General features: G+C 36.1%; 4 protein-coding genes across 4 annotated transcripts; 2 read left to right on the top strand and 2 right to left on the bottom strand.

Annotated features, from left to right (window-relative positions):
• Positions 1 to 4: 4 nt before the first annotated feature.
• On the bottom strand, positions 5 to 7,265 carry LOC126372406 (uncharacterized). Its single transcript, XM_050018127.1, has 5 exons — positions 4,746 to 7,265; positions 4,489 to 4,664; positions 4,085 to 4,289; positions 3,729 to 3,869; positions 5 to 1,790 (listed from the first exon to the last, which is right to left on the bottom strand). Exons 1-5 carry the CDS (start codon positions 7,008 to 7,010, stop codon positions 1,635 to 1,637), a joined length of 2,943 nt encoding a protein of 980 aa, XP_049874084.1. The 5' UTR covers positions 7,011 to 7,265; the 3' UTR covers positions 5 to 1,634.
• On the top strand, positions 2,029 to 3,457 carry LOC126372410 (uncharacterized). Its single transcript, XM_050018133.1, has 3 exons — positions 2,029 to 2,142; positions 2,449 to 2,628; positions 2,968 to 3,457. Exons 1-3 carry the CDS (start codon positions 2,041 to 2,043, stop codon positions 3,406 to 3,408), a joined length of 723 nt encoding a protein of 240 aa, XP_049874090.1. The 5' UTR covers positions 2,029 to 2,040; the 3' UTR covers positions 3,409 to 3,457.
• Positions 7,266 to 7,505: 240 nt separating the features above from the next.
• Positions 7,506 to 8,666, top strand: LOC126372408 (leukocyte receptor cluster member 1 homolog). The gene is made up of 2 exons (XM_050018131.1): positions 7,506 to 7,627; positions 7,705 to 8,666. Exons 1-2 carry the CDS (start codon positions 7,605 to 7,607, stop codon positions 8,564 to 8,566), a joined length of 885 nt encoding a protein of 294 aa, XP_049874088.1. The 5' UTR covers positions 7,506 to 7,604; the 3' UTR covers positions 8,567 to 8,666.
• On the bottom strand, positions 8,579 to 13,404 carry LOC126372405 (WASH complex subunit 5). Its single transcript, XM_050018126.1, has 10 exons — positions 13,108 to 13,404; positions 12,814 to 12,916; positions 12,225 to 12,416; positions 11,934 to 12,145; positions 10,174 to 11,863; positions 9,981 to 10,108; positions 9,484 to 9,885; positions 9,176 to 9,405; positions 8,889 to 9,039; positions 8,579 to 8,815 (listed from the first exon to the last, which is right to left on the bottom strand). The coding sequence occupies exons 1-10, from the start codon at positions 13,227 to 13,229 to the stop codon at positions 8,674 to 8,676; spliced, it is 3,372 nt and encodes a 1,123-aa protein (XP_049874083.1). The 5' UTR covers positions 13,230 to 13,404; the 3' UTR covers positions 8,579 to 8,673.
• Between the last annotated feature and the right edge of the window lie 565 nt (positions 13,405 to 13,969).

Here is a 13,969-nt window from a genome sequence, read left to right as displayed (position 1 = left end):
GTCATTAAATTTATTATCATTTATTATTACATAAAGTAATTCACAATGTGAGATATGACAATATTATTTATTACACATTTGTTTGTGTCTTAAAACTATTTAACCCAAGAACCTCTTTGCAAGTTTTTACAGGAGTTTAATTTCAAATTCGTACCAAGTACCTTATAAATGTGCCAAATAATATAATCTGTTACTACATTTCAGTATAGAAAATTAACGCCTGTAGGAACCTTAATGCATGTGTTAAACTATATAAAATATTTTTTACATCAATTTGGTTCTCTCATTGAAGTGAGAAAATTTTGTTAAGCTCTCGCAATTTTATATCTTATGATACATTTAGACAACTTTCTGATACATTACCAACGAAAAAGCACTCGATCGTTTAATTCGTTCAGTCACACATACCATATTATTTTATCCGTTTCATTACCATTGCTATCTAATATAATTTAAAAATTACTAATCATCGCGTCCAAATTTTAATTAAACTTACGCGTGTGATTAATTTACCAAACATTTTGTACTAAGTGGCCAAAACTTAAAAACTGGTAAGTATTTCTTCATATGATTTCATTTTTGAAAAAAAAATGAATTTACTTTTCTTCATCTACAATCGATTGCACACATAGTTTAATACACTACACTGCACAGAAAATGACTATTAATATGTAAAAACATGAAAGGCACTTTCTTTTTAATTAACAAAATGAAAGAAAATAAATTATTACTACACTTAAAAATAGTTACATATACCTTAAAGAATTAAAACTAAATCGTCTACTAAAAATATGGAAAGAAATTAAGGACAGAGCAGTCACAAGTGATTTTTTACTAGTGTTTTAAAATTAAAAGAAATATTTAGGTATGCTTATCCCCAATGTGCTACAAACTTCAGTGAAATCACTTCAGAAATGAAAACTAATCACGAAATCAGTGCTTATTGAACATAAAATATTTTTCAACTACCAAATGTGTTTTACTGCAGGAGAATATTTCATTTCTGATAACTTTGGCTGGAAATAGAAACTAAAACTTAAGTCTAGAAAATTATAAACTCATAAACATCTAAACAAAGACATAAACAATTTCATCTATAACATAATATAATCATATACAACTAATCTAACAACGCCCGATTCTTTAAAAACTACTTTAATTTCGGTTTCTAAAAGAAAAATGAGCAAAAGGTGATTCTATATATGCATAAAATATGCAGAAATCTATACAAATACTTGAATCATTTCATCGAATTGGTTGGGAATGTAACTGTCACAAATACGTATCTTAGAGCAGTTTTTAAAGAATCTACACATGACAGGCAACAGTTCCTGAACTATATTTTTATCAATTTCCCTTTAAAATATTGTCATCCTTGTGACTACATCGACAGGTCCTATTATTATTGATACAAGAATATTTTTTCGTCTTCATTGAAATATTCATATTCATTTATTAGCCACATAATAAAACTGACAGGTATATTGCGGTGAAATTGTTGATTGAACAGATTAAAATTGCACAATATAAATGATAATGTTTAGTAGTCTGCAGGGGCATTTGATGTAGTCCCCGTGTATTTTGCCGATGTATTACGCGCATCAAGCGTGGTGAGATGACGTCAGAATGGCGAGTTAAGTGGTAAGAGCTGCTCGAAGCACCTCCTGTCCCTCTACAGAGGTCCAATACTCTACGAGGAGGTCGCGCTCCCTCTCTAGACCGGACAGGAATGTCGACTCCGATTCGCTGTTTTTCTTTAAATTCAATAACTGCTTTTTCAGAAGCACACTCTGAAACAATAACACAGTCTGTTAATAAATGTTGATAATTGCCACATTCAGATCTGCATACAAGTCATTGGACCTAAATGCTATTGTTTGTGGTCCAACATAAGTCTTAAACGAAATATAAGTAACTACACTAGCACCTATTTATTAATAAGTTTTCTACTGCAAACATAAAGCTATCTTATCGCAGTAGGTCACGACCCAATAACGATTTCGAAACAGAGCCGCCTTAATAGTTCAGTCATTATTCCTAATGTGGATCATTAACATCCTCCTGTTATTTGCTTCACATAGTTTTGCAACTACGAATACTAGTGATCAGAATGTAGAGCCTGACCTATATTATTATGGTATAGTAAGTATGAATACCACTGTTATTAACACCTGACCTTATATTTGGACCGTTAACTTAGAACGAATGAATACGACGAATAATCAACCAATGCAGTAAGTATTGATTGAAATGAAAAACATACTTACACTACACATTTTGAAAATGAAGAGACAATCAATTCAATGTCGCACAAAAACAAGAAGTAAAGAACTCTCAGCTGTCCTGTACATTTCAAGTGGCTTATCATTATCAGATTGAGAGTCTATAACACTCCTCAGATCCATCAAGTCACAAAGGGCATCTATTCGTGAAACGTGTGTTCCCCAGGAGGAGAGTGAGCGCAGCCTGCCGGCGTGCGGCGCGCGGCAGGCGTGCGCGGCGCTGGTGGCGCGGGCGTGGCGCGCGGCGGCGCTGCTGCGCCTGTGCCGCTGCCCGCGCCGCCGCCGCTGCGACACGCCCGCGCCGCTCGACGCGCGCATACCCATCAATAACCGCGACTACTTCCAGGTAAACTTACACATTTATGTATCAACTCTAAACTGTAGGGTTAAGCTGAAACTATGGAATTCTATCTGCCTTGATCCTGACACACATCATGTCTTGCTTCCTTTACATTCATCGTGTGTTGCAAGGTATATACACCCACTTCTCACCAGCTATGTTTAAGTTTCACGTAATAGACGGCGAGTTTAATGCCATTAACGGGGCATAAATCCTAGAAACTACGTGATAGCAATTATCTTTGATCCAAATTCATAAAGTCGAATTCATTGGTACATATTTAACTTTTACTTTCAAAGAAACCATACATCTAAACATATGCTAACAGCACATCTTTCATTACAGTTCTGCCAGTCTGTCAGCAGCTGGTCGACGTGCAACGTCGGAGACGCGCCGCTCACGGTGGACACAGCGTACGACCGCATCGATCCCGACCAACTGGACGAGCTCCATCACAAAAATATACAACTGGTGCCCCCGAAAATCACATTCAAGTGCCGATGCCCAGAACCCAACTATTGGAAACAAAATACCACTGTAGAATCTGACAATATTCAAGTATACAAGTGTGCCTCCATGCCACCCTGTAAGTCGGAAGACTTTTGCGGCAATTTCAACTACGATTTGAACACACTGTACCAATCGTGTTTATGTCCGAAACATCACATCTGCGTACACAACGGCGGCATTACACATCTTTATATATCAGAACTGCTGTATCGAGGGAAAGGATGGAGAGCTTATTGTCAACGAGTCGGAGAAGACAGCTACGAGGATTATTACTAGCTTTCGTAACTGCTGTTTAATAAATATATTTGAACATAGTTATGTATAACGAGATGTGTATGTATACTCCTCCTTATCGATCCGTAACAGCAACCCTTTGTTATAAGGATAAGTATGTAGCTGATTTGTTTTTATAGCACCTACCCTTGCTTCAGGAAACTCACAAAGAACTGCGGGTTCAAGTCTCATCTGAGTCAGTTTTTTTTTTTAATTTTCTCTTTGTATCTTGCTAGCAACTCTTTTATAAACACCAAATCGCAAAGAACTCAGTAGAGATGTCTTTCGATCGTCAGTCCATTAAGAAATAAAGTCCTGTTTACCTGTATCGGCTGTGCAGCGAAGTCTTTAGCAAGTGCGCGTGCGGCTTCGGTGGGCGCACCCGCTACGCAGCGACTCACCAGCCCGCCTTGCAGCGCCTCCGCCGCCGACAGACGACGACCAAAAACCACCAAATCAGTAATCTGAAACATACAGTTCCCTTATTAAGTATGGCCTTTTTTGTCCTAATAACTTTCAAGTTTAATCTTTGAGAAGAAGGAGTGTTAGATGCCATCTAACACTGCAGCTTTCCATATTTATAAGAATAACAGCATAGTTTGTGAGTAATAGGTAAAAAGAATATGAGTGATGATAAGGGCTACAAAAACAAGCTATTTGTAGCTTAAATGATACTAACCAGTGATTGAGACAATCTCGCACAGCGCGTGGTGAGCGCAGCCACGCCGGGCAGCGGCGGCGCGACGCTGAGCGCGAACGTGGCGTTCTCGGCAGCCAGGCCCACGTCAGACAGTGCTACTAAAGCTAGTGCCACACCGCCACACTCTCCCCACACGCTGCTCACTGTCAACTTTCTGTGCCTCTCCACTGAGCTTAATAGGGACCTGTAACATTTACACAACACTTTTAAAAACATTACATACATAAAGTCACATCCGTAATTCTTAATGAGTGGGCAGAGCCACAAAGATAAATGAAATTATTTGTGTTCTCTATTTTAAAAAGAAAAGGGAATGCAAATACTACTTCAGGTTAATTAAGTTGACCTAGTAATATAAGGGATATGGAATGTACAGTTATTACCTAACTGATTCTGCCATTTCATGTGCATAGTTGGTCCTGGTTTCCATTGCGTCACCCAATAGAGGTTGCAAATCTAATTGTGAACAAAGAGTGCCGCATTCCGAATTCAGCAATGTAACAGATATTTCTTTATTATTGTCAATTAACAACAATGCTTGCTCTATCTCCTTTAGCATCTGTAAAAATGGATGTGATTTACAAATTATCATCATTAGTAAACAAGAAAGACATTTGTCTTCATTATTGCAATTCCTTACCTCAACATTAAGACCTGATCCAGATTTTCTAATACATATTTCAGCCAATCTTTGGTCAAAAGAAATTGTAAGATATTTAAAATTATCATTTTTCTCAGCTTTTACAGCACTATCTTTGTCTACAGATGAATTTTTGGATACCCTTTTTTGTTTTGATGGTTTATCAGTCTTAGAGCTGTCGCGCTTTCTCTTACTTATTGCCAGGGACAATTTTGTATTTAACTTTTCCTTCAGAGACAAGCAATCCTCTTTATTTATTATTTCATTACTAGTGATAATGGCATCTGCCATAAAAACATCTGTTCCTCTATCAATGTTTTTGGCAATGAGCAGATTTTCGTTCTCAGCTGCGAGAGCGGCGCGTGCGGCGCTCTGCACGGCGCTGGGGTCCACGTCGCTCAACCGCCGCGGACTCATGCATGCGCTTGAGTACGAACTCGATGAGTGACGACGATAAATAATAGAATCATCAGCGCTATGGGCTTCAAAATCCTCACAAGCTGGAGACTTCACAGAGCTACTCAAAGACGATCTCTGTTTCCCTCCTAAAATTTTTTTGGCCTCAGCCTCCTCCAATTTGATTTCTTTTTTCCTTTCCCGAAACTTCATTTCTTTACTGTCAGGAGTTGAACTTTGAATCTTTTTAATAAATTCTGCTTTAGTCCTCATATTTTTCTTGCCCTTGGGTGCTTCCGGAGTTAGCTGATATATCATGTTAACTGCCCCCTCATCCATCAGTAATCTATCTATTTCAGTTAACCTTTTATTTTGTTTACTGGTATTTTTTGGAGTTGGTTTCTTCCACTGTAACTTTGAAGTAGGAGATTTAGATGTAGATCGCCTTGGAGATGGCTCAGCTTTGGGTTTTTTAGGTGGAGGTTGCTCCTTTTCTGTTTGTGGATCTTTAGTTTTAGCAGCAACTTTACCTTTTGTAAAAGTATCAGGGTTGTCAGGATCAAAAATAACTTTTTTCTTGATAACTCTCCCTAGTCTCCGTTGAGGTTGGCCTTCATCACCACTTTTATTTTGGCTGACTACTTGTCCTTCTCCTTGGGGACAATCTGTAGATTTTCTAGTTGCAGGTCCATCACCACTAGTAAGAGACTCTTGAGATTGTATCAGTTGATCAGTGGTTGAAAGTAAGCTGCTGGTCTCACTTAATAGTTGGCTTGAATGATCTGCCTCTTCATCATCATCCCAATCTTTAACAAGAACATTAACTATGCTATCATTTTTCTTATCACAATCATTACTATCTGCTCTCTCAGTCTCTACAGTTTCCACTGTGTCATTTTTATTGTCTTGGACATTATTGTTTTCTTTTGCCTGTTCCGAATCATTTTTCTCAGATTTGCCACCTTTTCTCTTCCTTGGGGATGACGATTTTCTATCAGAACTTTTAGGCTCAACTGAGGATCTGTTTTTGGAACGAGTAGACTTCAATCTGGTCAACTGCTTTAGCGCAATCTGAGCTTCAATCATCTTTTTAACTTGTGGATCATCAATTTGCAACATCTCACCTACTTCATTGTTAGATGGGACCTCATCATTTCCTTCTAAAATATCTAACAACTCCTCTTTGTTGAAAACTTCTTCTCTCCCAGTGCCATTATTATTTTCACCATTGTCAGTCGTATCTGAAGACCTTAGAGCCTCACTTAGTTCTATACCTTGACCTAATTGACTTAAAATGTTATTTGAATTATCATGTTCGGTGGCACTGTCATTTGGATCTGGAATGCCATCATTATCACTTTTCTCTACAAGTATCTCTGTCCTTAAAGTGACTTTATCAATAGAGGTATCGACATTATCCACTAAAATAGTATTTCCCTCTATAGCCACCTCACTACAGAGGATAGCCTCTGATGTTTCAATTACCTCTTCTGTAATTTCTTCTGTTTTATTGTCGAGCAAGTTTTCTATTGCGTTTGTGGCCTCCATTTCAACTAAGAGCTCTTCTTCAGGCGGAAAAGATGCAGCTATGTCTGTAGTGGGAGCTGCAGTACTAGCTTCAACGACTGTAGTATCAACGTCGGGGGTCTGTGAGGCGGACACGGTGTCAGGTGGTACCTCTGTTGTTGTAACAACACTACTTGAAACAGAGAAGTCTGCGCCTGCCGTCACAAGAGGAGACTCCGCGACACCATTTGATGTGTGACACAAGCTTGAATCTGCCAACAACACAGGTTCCCCTGTGCTTACAATGTTCACTTTTGCACTCTCAACTAGGTTTTGCATTGGAGGCTCTTCCACAGCTTCCATTTTACTTCAATTTCTATGTTGTTACACTTAGCTACGGATAACCTATGTAAAAACAAATTAAATAAACACAAAATAAAGTGTTCAAGTACTTATTGCACCAGTCGCTTACATTATTTAACTGATTGATTTACTACTTATAATAGTAAATAATTAAGTAATTCCCGAAAAAAATAACTTTTACTTGAAAATCCTACTACAGCGTTCTACTTTACTGGCGTCCATTGATGAAGGTCGCTTTACATGACACAGCCAAACAGTAATACTACGGGACACTGCTTTGTGAAAATTGTGAACTACCAAAAAAATATACTACACTTTAAATAATTATAATAATGATTACTAAAACCTATGAAACATTTTTAAATTCTATAAAATAACTATCAAATCATTTAACTAACGTTTAACTAGGTAATTATTTTCTTTAATTTGCGTGTGTAAAGCGGCTTTTCAATTCTACCAAACTAAAGAAAGCAATTGACCGATTGACCGAATGAATTGAATTACATGACGTAGGCAATTTGTTTTCATTCTTAAAAAAAAAGTTGTTTTGAAGTCGAAGTTTTGGTGTGCGAATTGTGCGATTGATAAAATATCATGAATATTTTACCCAAAAAAAGGTAATTTTGGAAAAACTGTGATAATTATATTGTTATTATTTGCTAACTCACAAAACTAACCAGCTTGTGTATTACAGGTGGCATGTTCGCACAAAAGAAAACATCGCCAGAGTAAGAAAAGATGAAGCCGAGGCTGCAGAGAAAGAGCGACAGGAAAGATTGCGAATTGAGACTGCAGATCGTGAAGCTAGACTTAATGTACTCAAGTTAAAGAGCAAACAAAAGCTTGAGGAATCGGGAATCACAGAGACTAATCAACTTCAACAAAGTGCCACTCCATCTCAGCATATAAATTTATTTGAAGACCTTGACCATGCTGTTAAATCAACCAATAAAGAACATGACAAAGAAGTCAAAGAAAAAAAGGAAGAATATGAAAAGAAAATTGGCTATCTAACCTATCTTGGTCAAGATACAAATGAAGCTCTCAGAAAGAAAAACTGGTATGAAGTTGCACCAGAAGCATCAAGATTTTCACGATCAAATGATATTAAAGACACGTATGACAAGCTGGTTTTAAAAGATGATGATGGTAAGCCAAAAACAAAGGAGTTTGATGTGACAAATGGAGAAGTTGCTTGGAAAGCTAAACAACGTTTAGATCCCCTTAATGCTTTCAAAAAGTACTGTCCAGAAAAGATAAGAAGTCAACCTAAACCAACAAAATCAACAAGTGACAGCCTCAAAACAACTGAAAGATGTAAGGACAAAAAAATACTTAAGAAAAACAAAAAAGATAAGGTAGAGAAAAATAAAATGTTACAAAAATTAAGAGAAGCTCGCCTGAAAAGGGAAATGGAAGAAAAACGTAAAACTGAACTTTTTCTAACTCAGCTACATGAACCTACCCCTGCCGAACCAAAAGAGCATATTAACAAAGTGAAACCCAAATACAACTCACAATTTAATCCAGAATTAGCTAGACAAAATTACAGATAATGAAGAAAAAAATTTTTAAGCATGTAAATATTTATTTAAACACAATATATTATGTATTATTTAACAATATATTAGAACTTAAGAATATAATTTACGGAAATATTGTTTCATTTCTGTAATGTATGGGTGAGTAAAACCAAGGGTAGTTTATCTTCCAGTTTAGTAAAAGGAATGTTAAATGTTTCACAAAAGAGTACCATGATCCTCACAATGTATGCACCTTCAATTGTTACATCAGATGATTTTGTCCTAAAAATAAAAAAAAATATATAGTACAGGAAATCTTATTAAAGACACAATTGTAATATTATCTAATACTCACTTTGAAACTGTAGTATTCCTAACATAATGGCACATGAAATCAATAAATACATCAACATTTTCTGTTCTAGTCTGATGTAACACAGTGTAAATACCCACTATAAGTGGATAGCCATCAATATTCTCCCCAGCCTTTCTTGTAATTAAATCTCCTGTAATTAAAAGTTATGTGAAATAGGTACTGTATGTTTAGAGTGTTATGTATTATTAAACAGGACTTTTACAACACAATTATATAATTCCAGTAGTTGTCCTTACATGTAACTTTAAATAACAATTCATAAGCACCTGAAGTATAACATATCTGCAGTCTTGATAATTGTGAAATTAAAAGAACAGCCATAATTCGACCCATGTCTGCATGCAGAAGTTCAGTAGCGTTTTTTACGTAAATTTTGTCGAACGGCTCGTAAATCCCACATCTGACCAAATATTCTTCTAAATGGTGAATCAATGCTGAAGAAACTTTTGGTATTCCTTCTGAGTTGCTTGAAACTTTCAATTTGTTTATAATCGACCTAAAAATTTTGATAATTATAAAGACTAAAGTACAGTTTAAATTAAAGAGACGACATTATTTTCTAAGCACTACTTACTCATTCACAGTTCGCAAAGACGCTTCTAACTGTGCAGAATCAAACTTGCAACTGGTGTTCAATTGATATGCTATATGCCTCCTGAGCACTTGTAGGCTCCCAATAAGAACAGTCATTTCTGTCAATTGTTGCAAACTTTTTTGGTTTTTTGTTATAATTTGTTCAATTTCCTTTACATCCATATTAGTATTTACCATAACTATTTTGTCTTGTGCATTCCTAAATATTTGTTGCATGTTTTGTAATTGATTTTTTATCATAAATCCATATAACGTGTCTAGTCCGTGCAGACCTACGACACCGATGGCGTCATTAAGTTTAGCAAACGTTTTAGTGTTGACAATTTCATTTTGAGTTTTTACATCAAACCATGCGGAACATATACTGATATAAGTGCAAACTCTGAAACAAAATCATCAAATTAGCCATTAAAATAGCATAACAGTTGATAATGAGAACATTCTTTGGTAACTTGCTAGATAGTGTAGCTTGTTTACCTTGCCTCTGTTAGTTGTACGATTTGCCTGGCGAGACTCCCCATGAACCCAGCAGATGGACTGTATAATTCAACACCTTTACGCAAGCTGATTTCTTTAGTAACACTCTCATTGATTATGGTGGACACCTAAAATAGTTATGATGAGTAAAATAGTTACATTTTAAATTTGTGTTGCTTTGTTTCCTGCTTACCTGTTTCTGCCAAATTCTCAATCCATGAATATTTATGTAATCCTGAATATATTCCAAAGATCTTTTGTAGCCATCCATACTTTCGGCTAACTTTTGCAATCGAGGTAGTAAGTTATTGGATGTGGCAAGGGACTTTTTCTGTTGTGGTTCCAAAAATTCTACAAACTTTTTACTTATATGTTTATCTAATTCCTTTAACAAACCTTCTTCCAACAACTCTGCTGGGTCCACTCTTATAACACCAACTAATGTTGATCTCATGTCCAAAATTCCTGTAGTAAAAGTTGAAGCTGAATGTGTCAGTTTAGCAACTTCCATTCTATGTTCTAATTGTGCATGCTCCCTCAACTTTTCCTTTTCAAGTCTTGTGGGGACCTCCTTTATTGTCCATGTCTGAAGATCAATTATTTTTTCTACTATACTAAATACCATCTCGGGAATTATTTGAAGTACTTTTTGTATATACTTAATTAACTCATTACTGTAATATTGCGAGACAGAGACCAAATCGTCGCTGTGTGCTTGGTTGGTCCTGAGAAGTGGAATTTCCATGGCACTTGCTAATTTTAAGAACAAAGCTCTCAGTCTGCTTGTTACAGCTGGGTTTTCCTTGATACTGTCTTGCATAAACTTGGTATATAGATCAATCGTACACCAGGCATAGCTGACATCTGCTATTGTTTCTAAAGTAACTAATGAATCCTCTTTCAAAGACGCAGCTCTGAGAAGATTTTTTAACGCATCTTTGCTTTCAGAAAGAAACTGAACAATTGTTGAAGTGCTTTTTATTCCATGAAATTCTTCAACTTCATCTAAGGCCTGCAGGAGCTGTGTGATTTTCTTGATGGTTTTGCTTGTAATAGGCTCATTCAATGAAGATATCTGCTTTGCAATGTTGTCGAACCATAATTTCAATTGTTCATTTTCCTGAACTTTTATAACTGGTTTCGCTCCAGAAAAAAGCTCTGACAAACTATTTATACCTTCCAATGCAAGGGCTTTATTGGAATCCCAAACATCATTTCGAGTTTCTAACAACTTGTTAAGAATTTCTCTTACTTTTAATTCTAATTCTGCTGTGCTTATAAGCAACTCCAGTATTTTTAGAGGATCATAATTAGATTCTTTCAATACTATATCTCGTAGTTGCTTGCTTTTCTTGTTGTTATCAAAAAATATAACATCACTATTGTGTAAGAGCAGCCATCTTATCACAAGGTTTGAGTTGAGAAGCAGATTTAATATTTTGTTAATGTTGTCTAGGACAAAATCATCTGTTAATGTGCCTTGTTTCAACAAATGGTGCATTTTACTTATCAACATAGGAACTGAGCTGCCTCTTTTCATAAATAGTTCTTTGACAATCTTGGTGTTGCATGTATTTCCCAGTGCTAGTTTTGCAGCTTTGAAATTTTCCCAGTAATCAATTAAATTTAATGTTACCCCCATATAGATTGGGATTATCCAGTTTGAAGGAAAGAATTTGTCTGCTATTTCGCGCATTTTAGAAGTATCAGTGTGTAAGTAGTGTGGCACAAAGAACAAACAGACAACAAGCATGCTGGCTTGCGTGGCGAGCGCTGACGCCTGGTGCTCTGGAATGGTGTACACAGCAAGCTGATTGTAAATGTCTTCTGATCGTAATTTTCCAACAACTTTTTCAATAAAGTCGGGGCGAATTATGACACGACTAAAAAAAAACCCACATTAAAAGACAGATTAATAATTACGAAATTTTAATTCATGTATTTATTTCTTACCTGAAAAATTCAGTAGGGTAGTCAGAAGGCCTTTTCCCATGTTGCTGATCATAGCCAGTGTCCCGCAACAGTTTACAGACATCATCCACATTTGATTGAGACTGGCTAGTACTGTATCTATAGAATGCTACCAATAATCTTTCTCTTATTGGGCCAGGGATAAAGAGATCACATATTAAAAGCATAGCCCCATACAAATACAATGATTCACACTGAAAAATAAACCATTAAAGTTAATTACTTACTTTTTCTTTATAAATTCACAGTCGGCACTAACTCAACAGCCCTTACCAAAAGTTGTTTCCCTTCTACATCCCTCATTACAGTTTCAATATTTTGTTGTATAAAAGCTCCATCATTTAGTTGATCAACAAATGAATTCAAATCTACAATATATTGATAGATGTTTTCGAAAAGTAGATAGAACCGATTAATTAATTCTAAGTATTGTTCTTTTAAGTCATCATCAAGATCTTGAAGTTTCTGAAAATATTTTAAAGAAATAATAGTCCATTACACAATAATAAACACAATTTATAGTGGCCCCGATTCCTGGAGACACCGCCTAATTTTATTTTAAGTTATATCCGTCATTTTCATATCTGTCGAAAAGGAAAGGGACGGATGATTCACAGCTCTTAATTTTAGGAAGAATGAGTAAATTAATGTGTCGGGTTATTGACTGACGTAAAATTTTTAGACGGTTGGTTTAGATTTGTGCTTAAAATTGACGTGTGTTCCATAAATTTTATGCTTGTCGATTACCCGTCCCTTTCCTTTTCGGCGGATAAGAAAATGACAGATATAACTTAAAATAAAATTAGATGGTATTTACAGGAATTAGCACCAGTATAATATTAAAAGACTGTGTCTTTCTTACCATATTCATACTGATTTTCTTTTCTTGAGCATCAGAAATTTTAAAATAGCTAAAATCCATAATTATATCTTGATACTTTTGCTGTAATTCTTTAGTGTCCAGTCTGTAATTGAAAAGAAAATATGTTATAAGCTTCCATGCCTATGCCTAAAGTGTGGAAAGGGTACTACACTTATTATAAAATATTGAAAGGCAAATTGACTTTTTATAATAGGAGATAAAGTGAAAACACGTCAAAGTACATGTAGAATTTTAATTTAAGTATACTTTTATTATTTATTCGTAGATACTTACAGATAAACGGACGGCTTATGATCCTTCAATCTCAATATCTCTGCTATAATGGCATTGCCGTGAGACACTAATTTCAACAAATTTTGTGCACAGAGATTATCTTCTGCCATAAAGACCCTCATTTTGAATGTGATTATAATATATTTTAAAAAGACATGGGAACTTGGGAATTGGGCAAGAAAGAACAAGGAAGCCAACAAATTGTAAACACAACAAAATGTAAACTCGTCTCTCTCTCCTATAAACTGTAAATATCAAGGACTAAGTTGGTCTTTGATAAATTATACATCTGTCAACGTCAAGTCGTCCACTTATTATTAGGGCCCGGTTACATCTATCTATCAATCATGTCATATCATAACTCAAGCTTCAAAAAAAATCGTCCTCAAAGTTCTAACTGGATATTTGCAAAAACACCAAAGGATCTAGGATATTTTTACATTAACGGTAATGATGTTTATTTCCGGTGTTCGAAGAACTGTTGAACACGATTAGAATATGGCCCATGTAAATAACGGTCATAGAATAATAAGGTTGATTTTCATGATTCATAGTGGTTAGAGCCTTAGGCTCACGATCTGGAGGTCCGGGTTCGATTCCCGATGGGGACATTGTCGAAATCACTTTGTGAGACTGTCCTTTGTTTGGTAAGGACTTTTCAGGCTTGAATCACCTGATTGTCCGAAAAAGTAAGATGATTCCGTTCTTCGGAGGGCACGTTAAGCCGTTGGTCCCGGCTATTAGCCGTAAAAACACCTCCACCAACCCGCAGTGGAGCAGCGTGGTGGAGTATGCTCCATACCCCCTCCGGTTGATTGAGGGGAGGCCTGTGCCCAGCAGTGGGACGTATATAGGCAGTTTA

The sequence above is a fragment of the Pectinophora gossypiella genome, chromosome 14 (assembly GCF_024362695.1).
Source record: "Pectinophora gossypiella chromosome 14, ilPecGoss1.1, whole genome shotgun sequence".
Lineage (NCBI taxonomy): Eukaryota > Metazoa > Arthropoda > Insecta > Lepidoptera > Gelechiidae > Pectinophora > Pectinophora gossypiella.
Note: the sequence above shows the minus strand (reverse complement) of the source record. Positions and strands in the feature narration are given on the sequence as shown.

Excerpts from the sequence above, each read along its gene's own strand:
- LOC126372410 (XM_050018133.1), top strand. The coding sequence starts at position 2,041 with ATGTGGATCATTAACATCCTCCTGTTATTTGCTTCACATAGTTTTGCA. Across the intron at positions 2,143-2,448 it reads ACCTATATTATTATGGTATA|GAGGAGAGTGAGCGCAGCCT; the intron begins GTAAGTATGAAT and ends TGTGTTCCCCAG. Across the intron at positions 2,629-2,967 it reads ATAACCGCGACTACTTCCAG|TTCTGCCAGTCTGTCAGCAG; the intron begins GTAAACTTACAC and ends CTTTCATTACAG.
- LOC126372406 (XM_050018127.1), bottom strand. The coding sequence starts at position 7,010 with ATGGAAGCTGTGGAAGAGCCTCCAATGCAAAACCTAGTTGAGAGTGCA. Across the intron at positions 4,665-4,745 it reads GATCAGGTCTTAATGTTGAG|ATGCTAAAGGAGATAGAGCA; the intron begins GTAAGGAATTGC and ends CCATTTTTACAG. Across the intron at positions 3,870-4,084 it reads CGAGATTGTCTCAATCACTG|ATTACTGATTTGGTGGTTTT; the intron begins GTTAGTATCATT and ends TGTATGTTTCAG.
- LOC126372408 (XM_050018131.1), top strand. The coding sequence starts at position 7,605 with ATGAATATTTTACCCAAAAAAAG. Across the intron at positions 7,628-7,704 it reads AATATTTTACCCAAAAAAAG|GTGGCATGTTCGCACAAAAG; the intron begins GTAATTTTGGAA and ends TGTGTATTACAG.
- LOC126372405 (XM_050018126.1), bottom strand. The coding sequence starts at position 13,229 with ATGAGGGTCTTTATGGCAGAAGATAATCTCTGTGCACAAAATTTGTTG. Across the intron at positions 12,146-12,224 it reads TAGAAGGGAAACAACTTTTG|TGTGAATCATTGTATTTGTA; the intron begins GTAAGGGCTGTT and ends TTTATTTTTCAG. Across the intron at positions 9,406-9,483 it reads TCTTTGCGAACTGTGAATGA|GTCGATTATAAACAAATTGA; the intron begins GTAAGTAGTGCT and ends CAAAATTTTTAG.